Consider the following 22,073-nt stretch of genomic DNA (forward strand, 5'->3'; position numbering starts at 1 on the left):
TTGACCCAGGCTCCTGACCCCCAGCCTGGAACCTCGGCCTCCCGCGTCTCCGCCCACGCCAACCCCATGGCCTTGGTTCAGTCCCCACAGCCTCTGCAGGGCATCCCTCGCTGCTGCCAGGATTCTCAGATCCTGGATCCGTCCTGTGTGCCAGGGATGTGCAGGGACAGAGGCCCCGCCCCCTGCAGCCCCTACCCAGAGATCAGTGACGTCACAACAGACGCCAGTGCCTTGAAGGGGAGGGGGTGTGAGTGAGTGAGAGAGGGTCTCTCGAGGATGAGGGGAGGCCAGCCAGGCAGACAGGAGAGGGGCAGGCAGAAGCAGCAGCACGTGATAAGGTCCTGGGGCAGGGGCCCACGGGCTCCGGAAGCCACCCTGCTCCCTTCACCCCAGGGGGCTCCCTTGTGCTCGGGGCTCCGTCTCCTTCATCACCGAGAACCTGGTGGCTGTTGAGCGTCCCCTTGGGGGGCAAAAGCAGGGGCAGCGATGGCCACAGCCTTGGGGGGACCAAGAGGACACCCAGGAACCATGGTCAGAAATCTCGGGGGGCCCATGCAGCTGAGTGGGAGCCTCAGGACAGGCGTCTCCCCCTGGGCACCGGGAATGTGTGGGGCCAGATCCTTCCGGGGCTGGGGGCTCTGTGTGTGTAGCTGGACACTGAGCAGCGAGGCCAACCCCGATCCCGAGGACCCCAGTGCCCCTCCCCCAAACATGGCCAGGCTCGGGAAGCCCAGGTGAGAAGCACTGGCGGCCAGCACTGCTGTGTGGACGGAATCCCCGCAGGACCATGGTTTCCTTGGCAACCAGGGAAGCTGTGACCCCGACTTCCCAACATTTGAGATTTTTGTCCTGTCCACCCAAGAATGCTGGGAAAACCCGGGAAAGTCCACAGAAACAAAGCAAGGTCACCCATGATGCTCCATTCGGTGCCTCTGCGCCTCACAATAGCTCGGCGGGTTTCCCTCGGAGTTATTTTCCCCTACACTTTATAATCCCGGGAGTTTTGACTTATTCAGTGGCTACCCTCTGCCAGGTATTATGCTAAGTATGTTCCACGCCTGTCTCCCAGATCCTCCCAACGCTGCTAGGAGGTGAGGCTGTTATTGTCCCATTTCTCAGATGAGTTCACCGAGGCTTGGGGTTCATTTAATGTTGTATCTCCCATGTACTGGTTCATTTTCCAAACACCCACAACAGCCAGAGCTGGGCCAGGCCAAAGCCGGGAAGACCCAGGAACTCCGTTCAGGTCTCCCACGTGGGTGGCAGGGACCCAAGACCCTGAGCCGTCCCCTGCTGCCTCCCAGGGTGCGCATGAGCAGGAACCAGGAATCAGGAGTGGAGCCGGGACCTGAACCCAGATTCAAGATGGGATGCTGGTGTCGCAGGCGGTGGCTTAACCGGCAGCGCCAGCCAGTGCCTCATCTTGTCACCCTATCATGATGGAAGTGCATAAATGTTTTATCACTAAAATAACATATGTGTTTCTAAAAAAAAAAAAAGGAAGTGACAAGAAGTCCATGGCGGTGGCGGGGGCGGGGGGCAGCATGGTGACGCATTCCAGAAGGTTCCATGGGGCCTGAACCTTCCCCTCCCCTGAGGGTACCCCGGATGGGATTTTCTGTCTGGCCACGCTTCCTCTCGGTGAGTGCCCAGGAGTGGGTCTGCTCCGCCTGCACCTCAGGAGCCTGCCCGGCCTGGGCCCTGGGGCACCCCCGCCAGCCGCCTCCTCGCCAGCACCTGCTGTGGCTGCCCCCTGCTTCCTCCTCCCTGCCCCTGGAGGCTCAGCCGCCGCCCTCCTGACTCCCAGCCACCACACGGCCGGGTCGGGCCGGGCCGCCTGTGCTCACGGCCCCCAGCACCTGTCCTGTGGGCTTTGTGCCCAGCCACCGTCAGACCTCTTCCAGGTTGTCCCCTGATGGATCCGAGCCAGGAGCCCGGGTGAGCATCACCAGGGCTGGGATGCTCAGGGGGCGTCTCAGGGGCTGCCACAGCCACCCGTACTTGGTGGAGTGGGGCAGATGGGAGAGTTTGGGGAGCCCCTGCCAGCCCAGCAGCTGGGGGAGCCGCCCCCTACTTCCTGTCTACCCCACTTCCTTCCTCCCTGCAGGGAGAGCTGTCAGCCGGCTCCGGTTTCCCTGCCGGAGCCAGGGGTGCCGCTTCTTGAGTCTGGGGTCCCCAGGTTGTCACGTGGAATCGTCACGCACGTGTGTCCTGGGGCTGTCGTGGCGCCTCAGTGAGACAGAGCAGCGGTGTCTGGCAAGGGGCTGGGCATACAGTAAGCGCTCAGTGAATGCAGCTGCTTGGCCCCTGCTCCCAGACCCCCGCCCTGCTGTGTCCTGCTCTCTGCAAGGAGGGGGCCTGGCTCTGAGCGAAGGTGCCTTCTCCCAGCTGCCAAGCGTGACGTAGGGGGGACTTCCAGGTCACCAGGGCTGGGAGTCTGGGTGCTGGGATTCCCCCAGAAGCCCGCGGGGAGGGCAAGGACAGCGTGACTTAGCCGGAACAACAGGGCGTCAGGCCTGGGTTCCAATCCCAGATCCTCGCGTGTGGCCTGGGGTGGGGGGCGGGGGCTGCATTTCTCTGGGCCTCAGTTTCCTGTTCTGCAAAGTGGGGAGACGGCCCCACAGAAGCTCCCTGGAAGGCAGTGGGCGGGGATTCTCGGAGAGGGCGTGGCTGCGTGGGGCCGGCGGGGTCGGCAGAGCGCATGCGTGATGTGGTCCAGGCAGCGAGGCTCACGGGCTGCCGTGGGGGGGAGATGGACCACCCAAGGCAGCCAACGGCCGAATTGTCAGAATTCTGCAGGTGAATTCATTTGCTTGTTCGAGAAACAAAGATCTTCCATCCACCAACCGGCTCGCTCCTAGATGCCCTCGGTGGCCAGGGCTGGGCTGGGGCCGAAGCTGGGTCTCCCATGTGGGTGGCAGGGACCCAAATACTTGAGCCACCAGCGCTTCCTTCCAGGGTGCACACTGGCAGGGAGATGGACCACAAGGCAGAGCTGGGATTGAAACCCAGGTACCCCAACGTGGGACGTGGGGGGACTCCTGCCCTGTGACCATGGTTTTGTTTTGATTGTTTATAATTAAGTTACATTCTATTAAAGGCAAGGATTAGTGATGGTCTGTGTTCTTGAGGTTGTTGGCATGTTTGAGTCATCTACTGCACGTGGTGCATAACTCAGATTGTCCACAGCAGGGTTTACCCCAAGGAAACTGACAGTGATGAGAATCGGGGCTATTCTTCCAGGGAACCCGGTGACACCGAGGGCCAGCACCGCCTCCTGTCCCTGAACTGTCCCTTTCCCCTCCTCAAAAACCGGGCAGATGGGCCCAAGAGCTGAAGGTGGGCGCCCCCTGGTGGCGCTTAAAAGGCCGCCTCATCCGCGCTGCATTAAATCCTACACCTTGAAAAGACAAGAGACAGAGACAGAGAGAGAGAGAGAGACAGGCAGATGGAAACCCAGCCCTGGGCAGTCCCACAGCGCCCTGAGCTCAGGAACTCTGGAAACCCCAGAAGGACAGTGGGACAAGGCTCCTGGAGGACCACTTGATGTCCCCGAGCCCCCCCGCCCCTCTGCCTTGTGCTGATTTTCTGATCTCTCCCAGGAGGAGGCGGCCTCCATTTTTCCTGACCCACTGGTCCTCCCCCAGGGCTGGCTGTCCCCACCCAGGCTGGGCATCCCTGCCCCTCTCCCCCCAGCGCCCTCCTGAGCTCCCTAACCCACCTTCCCTGTGCGTGGGGGGACCTGCTTAGAGGTTCCAGGGGAGGCAGCCAACCCCACCATCTCGCCTGCAGCTCCTTGGCCCTGGCCCCCCATCCTGTTCCTCCTGCCTCTCCCCACGGCTCCCCCCACCGACTCCCATCAAGCCACAGCCAACCCCTGCCAGCCTCGACTGGGTGAACTCTGGGGAGGCAGCGAGTCCTCTACCCGCAAGGGGCCATTGCAGATATTTTCCTAGAGAAGAAGAGTTTATTTCTGCTCCAGAGGGTAGGCCTGGGTATGCCCAAGGTCTCGTCTCGTCTCGTCTATCCGGGAAACCGACTAGGAGGGATTTGGAAGTGCTGGGTCCCAGGGTGGGCGTTGGGCACGGCGGCTAAGCTGCCCCACGGGGGCGCCCACGTTCCATATCCGGGTACCTGGTTCGAGTCGCAGCTACTTCATTTCCAAGCACTTGGGTCCCTGCACCTAAGTGGGAGACCCGGATTGAGGTCCTGGCTCCTGCTTTTGGCTCCTCCCAGCCCTGATTGCTGAGGGCATTTGGGGAGTGAACCAGCAGGTGGAGGACCTCTCCCTGTCTCCCTGCGTTTCAAAGAAAATGAAAAGCAATACATTTAAAGATATGTTTGCGTCAAAAATAAACTCATCTTTTTATTATATTTTCCCATAAACTTTCTGAGGCGTCCTCATATTTGTTGTCGGGCCCTTTAAGAAAAATTCCACCAGCCCCACCTATGAGATGCCAGCCGATCAGAGCTGTCGGATGCTGCCTCATGGCAAGGTGCTCCTGGGTGTGCCCGGGAGGGGGGCGTTGACGCTGAGAGGGGCTCTTGGCTGAGACTTTGGGGGAACTACTTCCTGTAGGGCAGATCTGAGTCATGGGAAGTTGAATACCATGGACCCCTGGCATGGGTTTGGGGGAGACAGCCTTGGTACCCCCCCATCCACCCTGCAACCCAAAATCTTCCCCAACCCCTCACTTATGTAATTGGGTGCACCTGTCTCCTGAGAGTCACCTTTCAACCAAGGGGCTTCCTTGGGGGCTTGGGGCTGAGGGTGAGCGGCCAAGAGCCAACACCTCGCCCTGCGCTGGGGGAGGAAAAATCAAGGCAGGCCCCCTGGAGGAGGCAGCTGTCATTTGTCCATTATGCATTTACTAAGGGCCTTGGGCTGCGGCCAGTCCCCTGCTGGGCAGTGGGACACGGCAGTGGACAGGACAGAGCCCACCCTGAAGGGGGCCATGGGGGAAGGTGAGCGAGGTCACCAGATAGAGAGGTGCCCAATTGGCCCATGCGGTCCCCAAGAAGAGTCTCCCCCCGGGCTCCCTGGAGCGCTGCCCGAGAGAACCCCAGCTGTCCCAACACAAGTGGCCTGGGGGTTCCTGGCTCTGCGGTGGCCAGCGTGACAGCCCAGTGGGGCTGAGACTCAGGGGTCTGGAGGAAAGAGGAAGGGGGTGTCAGAGGCCCCGCACAGAGCGGGGAAGGGGAGAGGTGTCCCTGGGCCCCCAGGGTTCTCAGCTGGAAGGCAGGGGCGGTGGCCACAGGGCCTGTGCCATGAGGTCTCCGGCCGGGCCGTGGCTGCTCCCGTCTCTGCTTGCAGTGGTCCAGGGCCACTCCCTTGAGACCACCCTGATCACTGGGCTCCCTGGAGGCCCCCCTGGGGGAGGCATGCGTGCGGGAGGGGCTAGGGGAGGAAGCTGTGCAGGGTCAGGTCATCTCCGTCGCGCTCCTCCTTGGCCTCCGCCTTGAGGCCGGGGCCCCTGGATGCGCGCCGTCCGTTGGCGGTGGCGGGGGTCCCGTCGCCAGCCTCGGGCAGCAGGGCGGAGATGCAGACCATCTCGGTCGGGGAGTAGCTGCGCACGGGGTACGTGTGGTTCCTGCGGGACAGACGGACGGCCAGCACCACGGTGCACACAAGGAAGATGGTGGCCACCAGCGCCAGGATGAGGATGGCCAGCAGGCACTGTTTCACAGGGATACTGTCCGGGATCCCCATGGGGCCGGGGGTCCCGGGGCTCTGGGAGGGAAGAACCTTCTCTTTCTTCACGTGGATGACCGCAGGCGCACTGCCGGTGGCCGTGGGGGTGCTCAGGTGAGTGGCAGAGGGGCCAGGCGTGGGCGTGGCCAGTCCCTGTGCTGCAGTATGTTCTATGAATGGGGACTCCGTGTTGGCTTCTGGCTCTGTGGACAGGGCCACTATGGCTGCTGGCTCTGTCGAGAGAGCCTCAATAACACTGGATTCCATGGGCTGGGACCCCATGGCAGTGGGTTCTGTGGACAGGGCCTCCGTGGCTACTGGCTGCGTGGTCTCTGCCTCTGTGGGTGCTGGCTGTGTGGTCTCTGCCTCTGTGGGTGCTGGCTGTGTGGTCTCTGCCTCTGTGGGTGCTGGCTGTGTGGTCTCTGCCTCTGTGGGTGCTGGCTGCGTGGTCTCTGCCTCTGTGGGTGCTGGCTGCGTGGTCTCAGACTCCGTGGCTGCTGGCTGCGTGGTCTCAGACTCCGTGGCTGCTGGCTGCGTGGTCTCTGCCTCTGTGGCTGCTGGTCCCATGGACTGGGCCATGGTGACCGGCTCCGTGGACAGAACCCTCTCTGTGGATAGGGTCACGGGAACCATCACAGAGGCCAGTTGTGTGGCCAGCAGGCCCACGGAGACAGGCACATTCTGCATGGACGGTTCCATGCTCAGATTCCCCCCAGTCGCCCCCACGGCATCCGGGCCAGCAGCGTGCCTTGTGCTGGCCTCGGCAGTGGCTGGCTCAGGGGTGTCCGGCCCCTCAGTCGGATGCTGGGGCTCTGGGGCCGCAGTCACAGTGCTGTTTTCAAGCACTTCGGGAGGGTCTGTGCCCTCCAAGGCGTAGTCATCGTGCAGGGCGTAGTCGTCCTCTGAGTCCTCCGGGACCTTCTGCCTCTGCCCCCAGTCCTGCTGGGAGTCGCCCCTCTGGGCGGACGGCCACTGCTGGCTGCCTCCGGGGCCCAGCAGGCTCAGCAGGAGCAGGAGGTGCAGAGGCATGGCACCTGGGGAGACAGGAGGTGGGGAGTGAGGAACCCACCTGACTGCACCTCCGCACAGCCACAGCGGGGGGCTGGGGCGGGTGGGGGAGGGGGTCTGCTTGCTGGGGGGTGGGCACTGCAGCTTCATGCATTCCCCTCCCCTCCCCCGCCCCAGCAGGTGCAGGGCAGGCCCGCACAGCCACAGCTGTTACTACTGTGATTGATCCGCGGGAATACAGGCATCTGGGTGCCCTTCCACTCCTGCCTGCGCTGCACACAAACTTGATTTGCCCCCCTTATCAGTTCTGGCTCAAACTTCTTATTCACAGGCCAGACACTCCATTGGTGGGGGCTGGCGCTGTGGCCTAGTGGGTTAAGCTTCCGCCTGCAACACTAGCATTCCACATGGGCGCCGGTTCGAGTCCCGGCTGCTCCTCTTCTGATCCGGCTCTCTGCTAAGGCCTCTGGGAAAGGCAGAGGGAGACAGCCCAAGTGCTTGGACCCCTGCACCCATGTGGGAGACCCAGGTGAAGTTCCTGGCTCCTGGCTTCAGCCTGGTCCAGCCCCAGCCATTGTAGCCATTGGGGAGTGAACCAGCAGATGGAAGATCTCTTTTTCTCTGTGTGTGTCTCTCTCTCCCTCTCTGTATCTCTGCCTTTCAAACAAATAAATAAAGCTTTGAGGACAACAGCAATCCACTGAGAGTGTAGAAAGAAAATACCAGAGCTTCTTAACAAGCAGTCTCAATGAGCACCTGTGTCACGTCTTTTTTTTTTTTTTTCTTTTTTGACAGGCAGAGTGGACAGTGAGAGAGAGAGACTGAGAGAAAGGTCTTCCTTTGCCGTTGGTTCACCCTCCAATGGCTGCTGCGGCCAGTGCACCGTGCTGATCTGAAGCCAGGAGCCAGGTGCTTCTCCTGGTCTCCCATGGGGTGCAGGGCCCAAGCACTTGGGCCATCCTCCACTGCACTCCCGGGCCACAGCAGAGAGCTGGCCTGGAAGAGGGGCAACCGGGACAGAATCCGGCACCCCGACTGGGACTAGAACCCGGTGTGCCGGCGCCACAAGCGGAAAATTAGCCTACTGAGCCGCGGCGCCGGCCAGGTCTCCTTTTTTAAATGCTTAGCTTCTACCTACTTTAAAGGCAGAGTGGGAGAGAGAGAGGGAGAGGGAGGGAGAGAGAGGGAGAGAGAGAGCGAGAGACAGAGACATCTTCTGTCCTCTGGTTCACTCCCCAAGCACCCACAACAGCCATACTGAAGCCAGGAGCCGGGATCTCCACACCTCCTCCATGGGCGGCAGGGACCCAAGGGGCTGGGCCATCACCTGCTGCCTCCCAGGGTGCGTTAGCAGGAAGCTGGGTTGGAGGCAGAGTTGCCAGGCCTCGAACCAGGCGCTCTGATGTGGGATGCGGGTGCCGCAGACACGTTCCCAAAGACACACAGCGGGGGCGTGGCCCAGATCTGACCTGAGCCCAGTGAGGATTCAGGGGGCCCTGGAGGAGTGGAGGGGGCACCAGGGAGGGGCACAGGCTTGGGAGAGAGCTAAGCTCGGTGTGGCTGGGGTCAGGCCGGGTGGGGGAGGGAGGGCGAGTAAGAGGGAGGAGCAGGTTGAAGGTGCCCCACAGGGAGGCCAGCTGCACACACAGCAGGTGCCACGCAGGGCGCAGGGCAGCTGTGAGGGCAGCCCAGGGGCGCTTGGAATCCCAGCTGTGCCGCTCACAAGCTGTGTGGCCTTGAGACAGGCCCTTGCCTCTCTGAGCTTCTACTTTCCCATCTATAAAATGGGATAACAGCACCCACCTCTGAGCCTGTTGAGAGAGGGCAACCAGACAAGGCTGCAACAGGCTCATAGCAGGTGCGGCAGCCACGGCCCCAGCCTGGCCCCCTCTCCCCAGGGCAGGAGCCACCCCCCTCGGAAACAGTCCGCGAATTATGAAAACGCTCCCACCCCACCCCCAACGTGGGCAGCGCCAGGTTCCTGGAAGGCAGAGGCCTTGGCCACTTCCTGGAAGCATAAGGGAAGCCTCAAGGCCCCGCCTGCCGGCTCCAGGGGGTGGCGGGCACCTTGGTGAGTCAGGACCTGATTATCTAAGCCCAGAGGCTAGGAGGGGGGCCAGGGAGGGGGCTGGGGCTGTGTTCCTGGTGCAGGTGCTCGCCGTCGGCTGCCCCCCACCCCACACCCGTCCCCATGGTCCAGAGGCAGAGGAAGAGAGAGCGTGGGCCTGAATCCCACGTTCACCACTATGTAGCAGCTGCAAGACCTTCAGCAGGTCTCTTTACCCTGAGACTCAGTTTCCTCATCTGTAAAATGGGTGCTCTTGCTTTGCAGCATGGTTGGGAGACTTGAAGGGGAGACCCCGCGGAAAGCTCCTGACAGGGCCCCCAGTGGGGAGGATTTTATTTGGTGGTGCCAGAAACTCCCCAGGCCCTGCTCAGCTGGCGGACTTGGGGCGCGGGTGGGGGTGAGCACAGCGGGTGACCCCAGCATGGTCCCTGCCATTCTGCAGGCATCAAGGGCAGAGAGTCCAGGAAGCTCCCGGCTCCCCGAGATTCTGCATCTGCGCTGAGGCCACGTGCGTGGCAGGAAGGCCACAGAACGGCCGCCATGCGAGGCCGGTGGGGCGATGGCTGCTTCCTGTTTGCTACCCTGCAGGCTGGTAGGGCCTTCAGAAAGTGCACGGAGAATGTGTGTTGCGAAGGCAGCACGCATTTCCCGTCTTTTCACCCCGTGTTCCCACACGTCCGGGGTCTCACCGCGTGGGTGCTCCGCTCACCTGCACGGCTGGGAAGCGTGGGCCGTGATGGTTCCCATCGCACAGATGAGAAGGGCAAGGCCCACGGCAGTGCCGCCGCCGCCTCTCCTCGCCCCGGGAGGAAGGAAAGCCTCCCTGGCCGCAGCGGTGGGGCCTGCCCAGCCGGCTCGGAGACCGGGGCGATGGCAGCCACACCCGGGGCCTTGATGCTGGCTTCAGTGGGTCAGAGGCTGCCCACTTCCTGGCTTTCAACCAAAAACCAGTTGCTTCTGCCCCGAGCCCCAGCCAGCCAGGCCGTGTGGAGGAGCAGCCTGCCCTGGAGACCCCGGCACCGTGTGGCCCCCGAAGCAGCAGCCAGGGGAAGGAGGACCCCTGTTTAGTTCCCAGGCAGGGTAACCGCGGGCATGGGACACGGGAACAGGGCGGAGGCCACACACCACGGACTCCCTGGAGCTTGTAACCTTGTAGTCAGAGCGGCCGCAGCCACCAGAGACCAGCCTGGCTCAGGGTTTTAGACACACAGCTTATGAATATGTATGATCACGAATATGCATGCATTATGAATATGTATGATGATCCAGAAGGACCCTCCCACTCCTCCCCTTCTTTCTTTTTAGAATCAATCAATTAATAGGAAAGGCAGAGAGACAGACAGGGCTCCCATCCCCAGGTTCAGTCCCCAGTTGCCTGAAACAGCCATGGCTATAGAATCCAGGAACCGAAAAACTCAATCCAAGTGTCCCTGGTGCATGGCGGGGGCCCAAGCACTTGGGCCATCATCACCTGCTGCCTCCCAGGGAGGCTGAAGTCAGGCACTGGGGCTGAACACTGGACCCAGATACTCTGATATGGGGCATGGGCCTCTTAACTAATATTCCAAGTGCTAAGCCAGACGCCCACCCCCTACTCTTTTCTATACCCTCAATGCTCCCCTAACTCTTGCAATAAAAGTCCTGGCAAGGGGCCAGCGCTGTGGCTCAGTGGTTTAAGCTGCTGCCTGCAGCACCAGCATCACATGCAGACACTGGTTCAAATCCCAGCTGCTCCACTTCTGACCCAGCTCCCTGCGAATGCGCCTGGGAAAGCAGTGGAAGATGGCCCAAGTGCTTGGGCCCCTGCACCCATGTGGGAGACCTGGAAGAAGCTCCTGGCTCCTGGCTTCAGACAGGCCTAGCTCTGGCTGTTGCAGCCATTTAGGGAGTGAACCAGCGGATAGAAGCGCTCGCTCGCTCGCTCTCTCTGTAAACTCTGACTTTCTGTGGGCGATCCTGTGAGGCTGCCTGCCTGGCCCATGCAGTTAGCCTGACTGCTGGTAGGCGGTGGGACCCCCAGGCACATTTCCCCACCCCCACCTTCTGCCAATCAGGTAAACGGCTCCCAGGTGTGGCCCAGGCCCACCTGGAAAGCTACCTTAGCTACCTGACCTTCAAGCTGATTGGAGAGGCATATTGGTGCCAGTGCCAGTTCTGCCCTATAGTTAGTATTCCCCTTACTTATGCCCCTTCTGCTGCCCCTTAAACGTGTTCGTAGCTGTGAATAAAGGGGACACGTGGCCCAAAGCCTGTCCCCGGTGCTCCTTGTGGAAGGACACTGTCACCCTGCTCTCCCCGGGAGTGTGGCCTTGCACAACTGGTGCCCAAACAGGGACCTGAACGTGTAAGGTAGACAAAGAGCAGGGTCCTCCCCCGCTGAGGAGGCATCGCCCGTCGGTCAGGCCCCCCCGATACCCCGGCCACTAGGTGAAGAGAACACTCCTGTTCGTCTCGGTATGAGAGACCCCTGCCCTGCACAGGCTTCTGGGCCTCTGTCAGGGAGGAATCCCCGTCTCCTTGTAGAGACGACTGCTGTGCGCCGGCCCCAGGCTCTGATAGGAGAGAGAGATCTCCGTCTACCGCGGCCACAAGCTCCCTGCGGTCACAAGTGGGTGCCCGCGTCTTCTTGCTTTGCTCCTCCTCCTACACTCAGCCGTCTGCACCCCGCCTCCCCCGCCGCCATGGGTGGGGGAGGGGAAGGCTGGGCTCAGGTACAGGTGCAGACCTGCTGGGAACCTGCATTGGCTTCCCGCCAACGAGCGACCTCTACATGGGGAAGGGGCCTTGCTCCTGACGGTGGTGGAGTCCACCCGGGCACATGGTGGCAGGTCAGTGACCTGCATTCCGGCCGCTCGGACCTGCGCCTGGGCCCCAGGCCGCCCTGCGGGAAGGGGGCAGTGCCCACTCCAGCAGGCCCAACCATGCCCCCCCGACTCCCCTGCTCTGCCGGCTCCTATGCCGACCTGCTGATGCCAGTTCGGACAGAGATGAGAAAGATTTTTCAATTTGGCCCTCTAGTTACTGTCACAGATTGTCCCTGCCTCATCACTGAACACAGGTGTCCAGTGATATAACAATGGGTCATCAGGCTTGCTGTGGCCCCTAAAGTAAACTCAGCAATCTCTGGTTTAATGTCACTGATTTCTGCCTAGGGCTTTATGAGGAGGAGTAGAATTTGACACACATGTGACTTTGACCTCAATGATATAATATCAGCATCTTCGGTCACCTAGGAGTAATTGCTGTATGTAAATTGGGTTAAGCGAATGAGATGAATGTGTCTATACAGAAAAACTATTTGGGTTTGCTAGCATGTTTCCATAAACTGTCCATATGAAGATAGTAACACCACTCGGAAGAAACTAAGCTTGAAATTTGATTTGATGAGTTATCCTTTTTTTTTTTTTTTTTTTTTTTTTTGGACAGGTAGTTATAGACAGTGAGAGAGAGAGACAGAGAGAAAGGTCTTCCTTCTGTTGGTTCACTCCCCAAATGGCCACTATGGCCGGCGCTGTGCTGATCCGAAGCCAGGAGCCAGGTGCTTCCTCCTGGTCTCTCATGGGGTGCAGGGCCCAAGCACTTGGGCCATCCTCCACTGCACTCCCTGGCCACAGCAGAGAGCTGGCCTGGAAGAGGAGCAACCGGGACTAGAACCAGGCGCCCATATGGGATGCCAGCGCCACAGGTGGAGGATTAACCAAGCGAGCCACAGTGCCAGCCCCGAGATGTGTTACCTTATTTAAAAATGTCGTCTTGATTTGGGGATTTCTTTTTTTTTTTTTTTTTTTTGACAAGCAGAGTGGACAGTGTGAGAGAAAGAGAGAAACAGAGAGAAAGGTCTTCCTTTGCCGTTGGTTCACCCTCCAATGGCTGCTGCGACTGGCGCGCTGCGGCCGGCGCACCGCGCTGATTCGATGGCAGAAGCCAGGTGCTTCTCCTGGTCTCCCATGGGGTGCAGGCCCAAGGACTTGGGCCATCCTCCACTACACTCCCTGGCCACAGCAGAGAGCTGGACTGGAAGAGGGGCAACCAGGACAGAATCCGGTGCCCCGACCAGGACTAGAACCTGGGGTGCCGGCGCCGCAAGGTGGAGGATTAGCCTAGTGAGCCGCAGCGCCGGCTGATTTGGGGATTTCTAAAGGGTTCTTTCAAAATGTAAATCAAGGAAATCAGCAGAGGGAAGACAAAAGCTGCGAGTCTGTTTGACATAGAACTAGAATCTGATCCTCTGTTAAAGCAATGAGGTGTTTACAATGCATATGTTAGTAAATATTCCAAAATAGTGGTAAGAATCTATTTAAAAACCTCCAACATCTCTTTGACAGCCGTGTTTAACTGGTGACTCTGCTCAGCTTTCCAGCCGGCTCCAGTAAGCTGTTCTCTCTCCCCTAGTTCTGACTCTGTTAAACGGTCCCAAATGACGGGATTTGATTCAATGCACCAGCTCTTAAATTTAAAGTTTTATTTCTGATTTTTGGAACAACCAGAGACACAGATTTTGTGTTATGTTAAAGGAATCTATTCTAATTGTTTAAGACAACTGGATTTTGAAGGAGTTAAATATCTGCTTATTCTAAAACATGTGAGTATCACCTTGTAACCGTGCTCAGCTCTGGTCCATGCTACGGCACGATGTTAAGGGAGCTTATTTCAACCACATATTTTAAGCCCTCTTGGCATCCTTGACAGGCATTCAAAAAATCAACATTCCAAAAAATTAGGACTTTGACATTTCCAGCTGGGCCCCTGGAAATATCAAAGGATATATGTCTCTCATCTTGTAGAGACACCGACTAGTCAGGCTGTTTGGATTATGTAGAAGTGCTGTCAAGATGTGAAGTCGTGCTAAATTTTAAGTCTTGCTAATATAACGTGCTACTGATACAGACGTCTGAGAGTTAGAGTTCAATGGGCTTGTGTCACCAGACGTGATGGCTATCTTACTGAGAAAGGCCCAGAGGCCTAAAAGGTGCTTTGAAAACACTGTGGGCAGTAAGCTAGTGCCTCTTGTTGGTTAACGAGTTCATAATTTTAAACATGGCCATTGGAAACCCTTTGTCATCCAGTTTTGTGTATCAGCTCGTCTGCTCATGCAACTAAAACCTTGTTGGTTCTGTGTTTAGCTGTCCTCCTAGGGGTTCTGATGGACTTTTTCTAGCCACTGCTATTGTACTCAGTGCTTTGGGGTGGCTCTGTAAACAGATGAAGCCAGTAACACACTAGGGGTTCCAACTGGGAGAAAGTATGGTTAATCAAGGTTACCAAGAGCAGAAAGTAATTCTAATTGGTTGATGGTAATAAAAAACTGTGGGGAGCAACCCGGACTGGACTGAGTTACTGGAATTAAGACTTATTCTATGCATCTGCTCTCCCACAATATGGCGCTGGGAGAGGAGGCAACAGCTTCTACCCAGCTGCCTCTCACCAACTTGACAAGCTGCAGGAGCTGCTCCTGATTGGAGGAGAGCAGCGTACTCAGCGTGTGGGCAGCCGAGTTAGGATTGGCGGAGGAGGACTATAAAGGAGGAGAGAGACGGCATGCACCAGGAACATCTGAGGGAACACCTGTGCAGCCCCCAAGAGAGCTGGCCGGCGGTGTGCCGCTCCCCCGCGGAAGTGGGGAATGTGGCAGAGGGAACCGCCCTTCCACAGAGGTGGAAGGACCAGCAGCCAACCTGGGAAGAACCAGCAGCAAACCCGGGGAGGGCCGAGCAGACGAAAGAACAGTGCAGGGTCCTGTGTCGTTCCTCCACGAAGACGGGGAGCGACATAATGGTGCCGTGACTCGGATATGAAGCCTAGGCAGGGTTTAGTGTCGTTCCTCCATGAAGAGGGGGAGCGACATAATGGTGCCGTGACTCGGATAAGGAAACTTAGGAGGGAAGAAATGGGAAAATGCCGGAGAGAGAGACTAGCAAAGAGCCTAGGGAAAAGCCGGACAGAAAAGGTGCCGGAAGAAGCTATCGAAAGCCTAGGCATAGACTCAGATACGGACTGTGGGAAAGAAGTTAGGATTTAAAGTGAAAGCAAGAAGAAACTTAGACTCAGATATGGACTGCAGGTTGAAAGTGAAAGTGAAACCTATAAGAAACTTAGACTTGGATACGGACTGTGGGGAGAGGCCAGGAGAAATGAGGGAGGAATATTGTTGGAAGAAAACTTGGGGAAATATACCGGGTAGAGAAAAATGTTAGGGAGGATGAAGCCGCGAGTGCAGGCCGAGGCGGAAATGGAAGCCATCTTGGAATTCTTCAAGTCAGCCCGGGGAGCAAGAGGCGAAGATCTGGAACCAGAGGCAGAGACGTGGGCCACCAGGTTGGAATTCGCCAGGTTAGTCCGGGGAACTTGAACTGAATGCTAGTGGCGGAAACGTGAGCTGGGGCTGTGTGACTCGCGGAGGCTGCCGCACGCAGAGAGAGCGTGCGGGACACAAGTAGATAGGGAACGCTGGGCTGGTGCGAGACCGCGGAGTGTGCGCGCGAAGCCGAGCCGCGCAGAGCCGGGAAGCCGCGCAGATCGGAGAAGCGTGGGCTGAAGCGGCTCAGAGCCGGGAAGCCGCCGAGAAGCAGCCTCGGGGCGGGCGCCGGGAAGCCGCAAGGATAAGAGAAACAGAAGTTTAGAAGTAAAATGAGAGAAATAGGAATGTTGGCAGATAGAAGTAAAATAGGAGAAATAGGAATGCCCGGAGATAGAGAAACAGAAAAATAAGGCCTCCCATCAACATGGCAATGAGAGAGCTTGGATTCGGTCTGCCTGATTAGGGAAGTGGTGAGCACCTGCAGGCAGTTCTAGCAGAGTAGAGCATGCGCTGCAGGGCACCGAACACAGGCACGCATTAGCGCCTAAAAACCTCCTCACAACATGGCGAAGAGAGGACCCGGATTCGGTTTGCCTGATTGATAGGACTTGTAAGCACCTGTGGGCAACTCTAGCAAGCAGAGCAGAGTGTGTGCCGCGGGGCACCGAAGACAGGCGCGTATCAACGCCAAAAAATAAAAAGAAAGGGGGATCTGTGGGGAGCAGCCCGGACTGGACTGAGTTACTGGAATTAAGACTTATTCTATGCATCTGCTCTCCCACAATATGGCGCTGGGAGAGGAGGCAACAGCTTCTACCCAGCTGCCTCTCACCAACTTGACAAGCTGCAGGAGCTGCTCCTGATTGGAGGAGAGCAGCGTACTCAGCGTGTGGGCAGCCGAGTTAGGATTGGCGGAGGAGGACTATAAAGGAGGAGAGAGACGGCATGCACCAGGAACATCTAAGGGGAACACCTGTGCAGCCCCCGAGAGAGCCGGCCGGCGGTGTGCCGCTCCCCCGCGGAAGTGGGGAATGTGGCAGGGGGAACCGCCCTTCCACAGAGGTGGAAGGGACGGTAGCCAACCCGGGAAGGACCAGCAGCCAACCCGGGAAGGACCAGCAGCCAACCCGGGGAGGGCCGAGCAGACAGAAGAACAGCGCAGGGTCCTGTGTCGTTCCTCCACGAAGACGGGGAGCGACAAAAAACAGCTAAAGATTTTAGGACACTAGTACTAAAACTGCTTTATTGTTCTATCTTGTATGTTGTATTATGTGTGTGTGCGTATTGTTTGTCTACATAGGGAAATTTAATAGGAGCTCTCTTAATTGGCTTATAAACAAAATATTGCTCATAAATTTAAACTGCTAAAATTAATCGAAGATACATTTGATTCATGTGACCTGGATCTCTTTGTCAGATGTTTTAAATCTGTTGGTAGAAAGAAACTAAAAATGTTTTATATGTTTGCTTGAGTTTGCTGGTTAAAAAAGCTATATGACGTCACACCTAGAGTGTTCATTGTTGAATCAACAACAGGAGTCACCATGTGCTAACTCCCCATGCAGAGAGGGCAGCATGGTACCCCTGCCCCCACGAGCAGGTTAGCTTTGTTCTTCTCACCTTAAAGACAATATCTATTGGCTGGCGCCGCGGCTCACTAGGCTAATCCTCCACCTAGCGGCGCCGGCACACCGGGTTCTAGTCCCAGTCGGGGCGCCAGATTCTGTCCCGGTCGCCCATCTTCCAGGCCAGCTCTCTGCTGTGGCCCGGGAAGGCAGTGGAGGATGGCCCAAGTGCTTGGGCCCTGCACCCCATGGGAGACCAGGAGGAAGCACCTGGCTCCTGGCTTCAGATCAGCACAGTGCGCCGGCCACAGCACGTGCACTGTGGCACACGTGGCGGCCATTGGAGGGTGAACCAACAGCAAAAGGAAGACCTTTCTCTCTGTCTGTCTCTCTCTCTCACTATCCACTCTGCCTGTAAAAAAAAAAAGATATCTATCGCAGCAGAGTTACCTAAATGTAAGATCAGCAATCATCCTTCTAAAAAAAACCAGTTTTGCTAATAAAAAAAATATGGTAGACGACACAACACTCTGTAACGGTCCTGGCAGAGGCGCGCCCAGTGCGCACAAAGGCCCCGCACGGCTGCTTCCTGGGCCCAGAGGAATCCTGGGACACTTTTCCTGGACCTTATTGTCCTGTGGTGAAAGGAAGCAACAGAAGCTACTTTCCTCTGCCCCCTCCCAAACCGAAACCCGGGCGGGGGGGGGGGGGGGCAGAGCCGAAGAAAAGGTGGAGTGCAGACAAAGCTGTAGAAGTACGACTTCCTGTTGACTGAGCTGTGACAATGCTCCTTTCTACCTTAAATTTCTCACGTGTCTCACACCCCCCACCCCCACCCCCACCCCAGAGCCGCCAGCCCTGAGACACTGGAGGCCTCTCCCAGGTCCAGCCCAGTCGTGTCCGGGTCCATGGATCACCCCACAGAGGGAGGAGCCTGACCCCCTCCTAACGATGGCGAGAGGCTTTGCTTGTGTCTTTCTAGAGATGGCTCCGCAGCCTGTGTGGATGCCGGCCAAAAATGTCAAAGCCGACGTCCCTCCGACAAGCCCACTGCAGCGCCCTTCCCCTGGAGAGATCCCCTTCAGATCGGCGACGCCTTAAAGGGATGGGACCTCCCCAGGTGCTGCTGCTGCGCACGACCACCTCCGTGGAATTAGGGTTAAACGTCTGCCTCTCAAGTCTTCACAGGTGAACACGAAGGACACGCCCCACTAGCCCAGAGATCTTAAGCAAGAAGATAAGTAAAGCCTTGGCCTTCGTCACGTCAAACAGCAAACATGTTGTACCTGCCTCTTCTGATTCTCTCTGGGAACTGTTATTGACAATACAACTCCTAGTGGGTTCTTCCGTTATAATTCTATACTCAAGCTGGATGGGCTTGTAGTCCATCGTCACCCACTATCTGGGAGTCTGTAAGACGCGTCCTCTTCACCTTAAAGGGGAGCTCCGCTTTACAGCTGGTCCAGTTTTGCCCATACCAATGGACAAACTTACATATTTCAGAACTCGACTTCTGGGAGTAACTGACCACGCGGGGGACGCAGAGATTGGCGGTGACCGAGACTGTGCCAGCTCACAAGGCAAATTCATTAGATGAGATAGGCAGAGATTTCTAGAGCCAGGTCGGGCAGGGCCTGCACCACGCCCCCTCATAACCAGGCAGCAGCTATAGAAGATGCAATGATTCCACACGGTGGGACCTCCCAGGCACATTCCCCCCACCCCCACCTTCTGCCAATCACGTAAACTGCTCCCGGGCGTGGCCCAGGCCCACCAGGAAAGCTGCCCTCGCTGATTGGAGAGGCATATTGGCGCCGGTGTCAGTTCTGCCCTATAGTTAGTGTTCCCCTGAGTTAGTCACACCCCTTCCGCCTGCCCTTTAAACATGTACATAGCTGTGAATAAAGTGGATTCGTGCACTGAAGCCTGTCCCCGGGCAGAGTGGACTCCGCAGGATGAGCCCACAACTTTCAAATAAATAAATCAATAAATCTTCAAAAAAAAAAAAAATACCAGTCCCGGCAAACTGCTCCCTGGGGAGGCAGTTTCCTGGGGGGCTGTGCGTTCCTTCCACGTCCTTTGCATGTCACAGAAAACACAGCTCGGCTGAGAGCACGCGCCAGAGCCACACCCAGGAGAGTGAGCCCCTTGTGTCTGCTAAGTTGAGGTCAAACCAGAGTGCAGGGGTCCTGGTGGGCCGGCCAGGCCTTGCCCCAGCGCGGGAGGCACGCCCATCCCAACCAGTCCCGGCTCTGGCCCTGCCGAGCTGCGTCACCTGGGATGTGGGCTCCTCCTCTGGAATATGGATGCTCCTTGCCTTCCAACCGGGCTGTGTCCTGATAAATCCATGGTAACGTGAACATATCATGTGTCAAACTGCATTTGATAAGCGCTGGTGCTGTGGCGCAGCGGGCTTAGCTGTTGCCGACATCCCCTATCGGAGCGCTGATTGAGTCCCGGCTGCTCCGCTTCCAGTCCCGCTCCCTGCTAATGTGCCTGGGAAAGCAGCGAAGGATAGCCCAAGTGCTGGGGCTGGGACTCGAACCCAGGCACTCTGATAGAAGATGCGGCATCTTCACTGCCAACCCCCAGACTGCGTCTTCCGAAATTACCCTGCCCTGCCCGTGCCACTCGAATACCCCAGACCCACCGTGCATCTGGCTGATGTCCTCTGCCCTTTCCAAGCGTGTGAGCCCTGTGCCAGCTGAGACTTTGCACCCGCCCGTGAACCAAGTTTCACCTATTGGCACCCTGGTGGTTGGCTGGCCTGAGACGGAGGAGATGAGACACTCGGCACAAAGGAACTCAGTGAGCCCTACCCCTGGTTCAGGTTTAACAGCAGACAGATGGACAGACACGCACGTAGCGGCCACCCACCTCCTTCCAACCCACCAGCCCCCCGTGCCGCCCTCCTACTCCGGTTCAGCAAGGGGACTGAGAGAGCTGGGGAGGGGTCGCTGCAGACAGCTCCTCTCCTCCAAGCCGTGCTGGGCACACACCAGGGTTCTGGTTGATTCCCTGTGGTCCCCCCTGCTCTGGGCCTGGCTGCAGTTTCCAGGAGGGGCTCCTTCTCTCCGGTATCCCCTGGCTGCCGGCCACGCCTGGGGAGGGCCGTGCCCAAGCCCCTAGGGCGTCCCACCTGGGCTGCCCTAGAGGAAGCCACACGGGGGCCTGGCACCTGCGAGCCACCTGCTGAGCCCTCTGCCCACTGAGCGGCTCTGGGAGGGGCTCGGGCGCAAAGTCAGAGACGGGGAACGGAGGCCGGGAAAGAGGAAGAGAGAATTCCAGGCAACAGGAACCCTGATCTTTGTGGAACGTGTGTGCGCGTGCATGTATGTACATATGCGTATGCATGCGTGTTGCATGTGCATGTGTAGGGGGACCACACTAACCACCAGCCTCCACCACTATCCTTTAGTGTCCCTAATTTACACCAGATACAAATTAATACACTCATCCTAATTACTGCTATTGTTTCTCTTGCTAACTACAGCACCCAAATGCTAATGTTCCAGTGGTTTGCAACGGATGGGTGTGGTTTCTCAGTCTTTGAGAATGACCTGTACAGCTCCCCAAGTAGATAGCTACAGGACAAATCCTGCTCCCCTCCTGCTTTCTGGAACCTTCCAGACCTAGTCTCAGCTCTGGCCCTCAGCCTGCGTGGGCCTCCGTTTCCCACCCGTGGAAGGCAGGGGTGGGATCATTTCCGGGGAGCACCCACAGTCTCTCCGCCAACACTGCCGCCCCAGCAGGCGCAGGCAGCCCCGACGAGGAAGATATTGGGGGAAGGATCTGGAAGAGGCATCAGATAGGGCCAAGGCGTCAGGGAGACCTCAGGCCCAAGCCCTTGGAGTCCCAGGTTGCCTTCTCTGGGGACCGCAACTCAGGAGGGTCCCCCGAAGTCCTACCCCAGGCCTGCGGGTGGCCACGAGGCAGACCCTGGTCCCTGGGACCCCCAGCCACCCCCGGAGGGTAGGCGAGCAAGTACTTACCGCGCTCAGCAGAGCATGGGACAGCCGCCCGCGGGCCCGAAAGTGGCTTCTCTGTGTTGACAACAAGGCCCCGGCCCGGACTGCTGCGGTCCCCACCCCGCCAACCCCCAACGGCTCTGTGTAGAAGAAGGAAGCGAGAATGTGATTACTCAAGTGGGGCCACACCCTCCTGCAAGTGACAGCTTCGGTGACAACAGGGACAACCCTGGGTGGGGGAGTGACCTGGGGCCCTGCTGGGCCTGATTTCGTCCTGGACCCCCTTGCAATTCTGGAAACCATCCACGGAGAGGGGACTTTAGGTGAATAGGGGGTGCCCAGCCCCAAGACGAGGAGCAGGGAATAAAAACCACAGTCCACAGACCCGCGTGGAGCCTGCAAGGGGGCCGTATTTCTGCTTTCAAGATGCGGCGCACTCTGCAGGTGCACAGCTGGTCCTTGGAGCTGCGGCCTGCCTGGGGCGGCACGAGGCTCCATCCACGGGGCAAGGCCGGCTCGTCCGACCTCTCCTTCCTAACTTGCTTGTTTCCCCAGCTCTGATGGCCCAGGCTGGAGGCTCTGGGCTCCTGCCCCCCGCCCCCCACCCCCCATCTGCGAGGCTGGCCAGCAGGCAGGCCCTTGAGACACATAGCACCATGAGTGACACGCAGAGGTAGACGAGGGTGGGCCATCTTCCAAGGAAAAGCGATACTTGTGATGCACAAGGTTTTTTTTTTTTTTTAATTTTTATTATTTACTTATTTATTTGAAGTCAGAGTTACACAGAAAGAAGAGAGGCAGAGAGAGAGACAGAGGTCTTCCACCCGATGGTTCACTCCCCAAATGGCCACAAAGGCCAGAGCTGTGCTGATCCAAAGCCAGGAGCTTTTTCTGGGTCTCCCACATGGGTACAGGGGCCCAAGGACTTGGACCATCTTCTACTGCTTTCCCAGGCCATAGCAGAGAGATGGATCAGAAGTGGAGCAGCTGGAACTAGAACCAGCGCCCATATGGGATGCTGGCACTGTAGGCCAGGACATTAATCTGCTGCACCACAGCGCTGGCCCCACAAGGATTTTGAGAACCAGATGGACAGACAGAGGGAGCTCATTCCCCAAATGCAGGTTAAACACCTGCATTGCACATCAGAGCACTGGTTCCAGTCCTGGCCACTCTGCCTCCCACCCACCCATCCATCCACAGGGTGCCTCCATGCACTGATTCACTCCCCAAACGGCCACAATGACCAGGCTGAAGCTGGAGGCCAGGAACACAACCCAAGTCTCCCACGTGGGCAGCAGGAATGCAGGTACTAGAGCTGTCACTGCTGCCTCCCAGGGGTCAGGCGCTAAGAGCAGGAGTCCAACTCGGGCTCTCTGATGCGGGACTCAGGTGTCTTAACCGCTCAGTCCAAACCTGCTCCCACTTTCAAATGAACACCAGAGATGCGGCAGGTGTGGAACGGGCCAGCCCT

At 58.0% G+C, this 22,073-nt stretch overlaps 1 protein-coding gene across 1 annotated transcript; it reads right to left on the reverse strand.

Moving 5' to 3' along the window:
• Positions 1 to 4,336: 4,336 nt before the first annotated feature.
• On the reverse strand, positions 4,337 to 20,764 carry SELPLG (selectin P ligand). The gene is made up of 2 exons (XM_002722129.5): positions 20,624 to 20,764; positions 4,337 to 6,726 (listed from the first exon to the last, which is right to left on the reverse strand). Exon 2 carries the CDS (start codon positions 6,719 to 6,721, stop codon positions 5,399 to 5,401), a length of 1,323 nt encoding a protein of 440 aa, XP_002722175.2. The 5' UTR covers positions 6,722 to 6,726; positions 20,624 to 20,764; the 3' UTR covers positions 4,337 to 5,398.
• Between the last annotated feature and the right edge of the window lie 1,309 nt (positions 20,765 to 22,073).

The sequence above is a fragment of the Oryctolagus cuniculus genome, chromosome 21 (genome assembly GCF_964237555.1).
Source record: "Oryctolagus cuniculus chromosome 21, mOryCun1.1, whole genome shotgun sequence".
Taxonomy (NCBI): Eukaryota; Metazoa; Chordata; class Mammalia; order Lagomorpha; family Leporidae; genus Oryctolagus; species Oryctolagus cuniculus.

Bases quoted from the DNA above. Each gene is read 5' to 3' on its own strand.
- SELPLG (XM_002722129.5), bottom strand. From the start codon at position 6,721: ATGCCTCTGCACCTCCTGCTCCTGCTGAGCCTGCTGGGCCCCGGAGGC.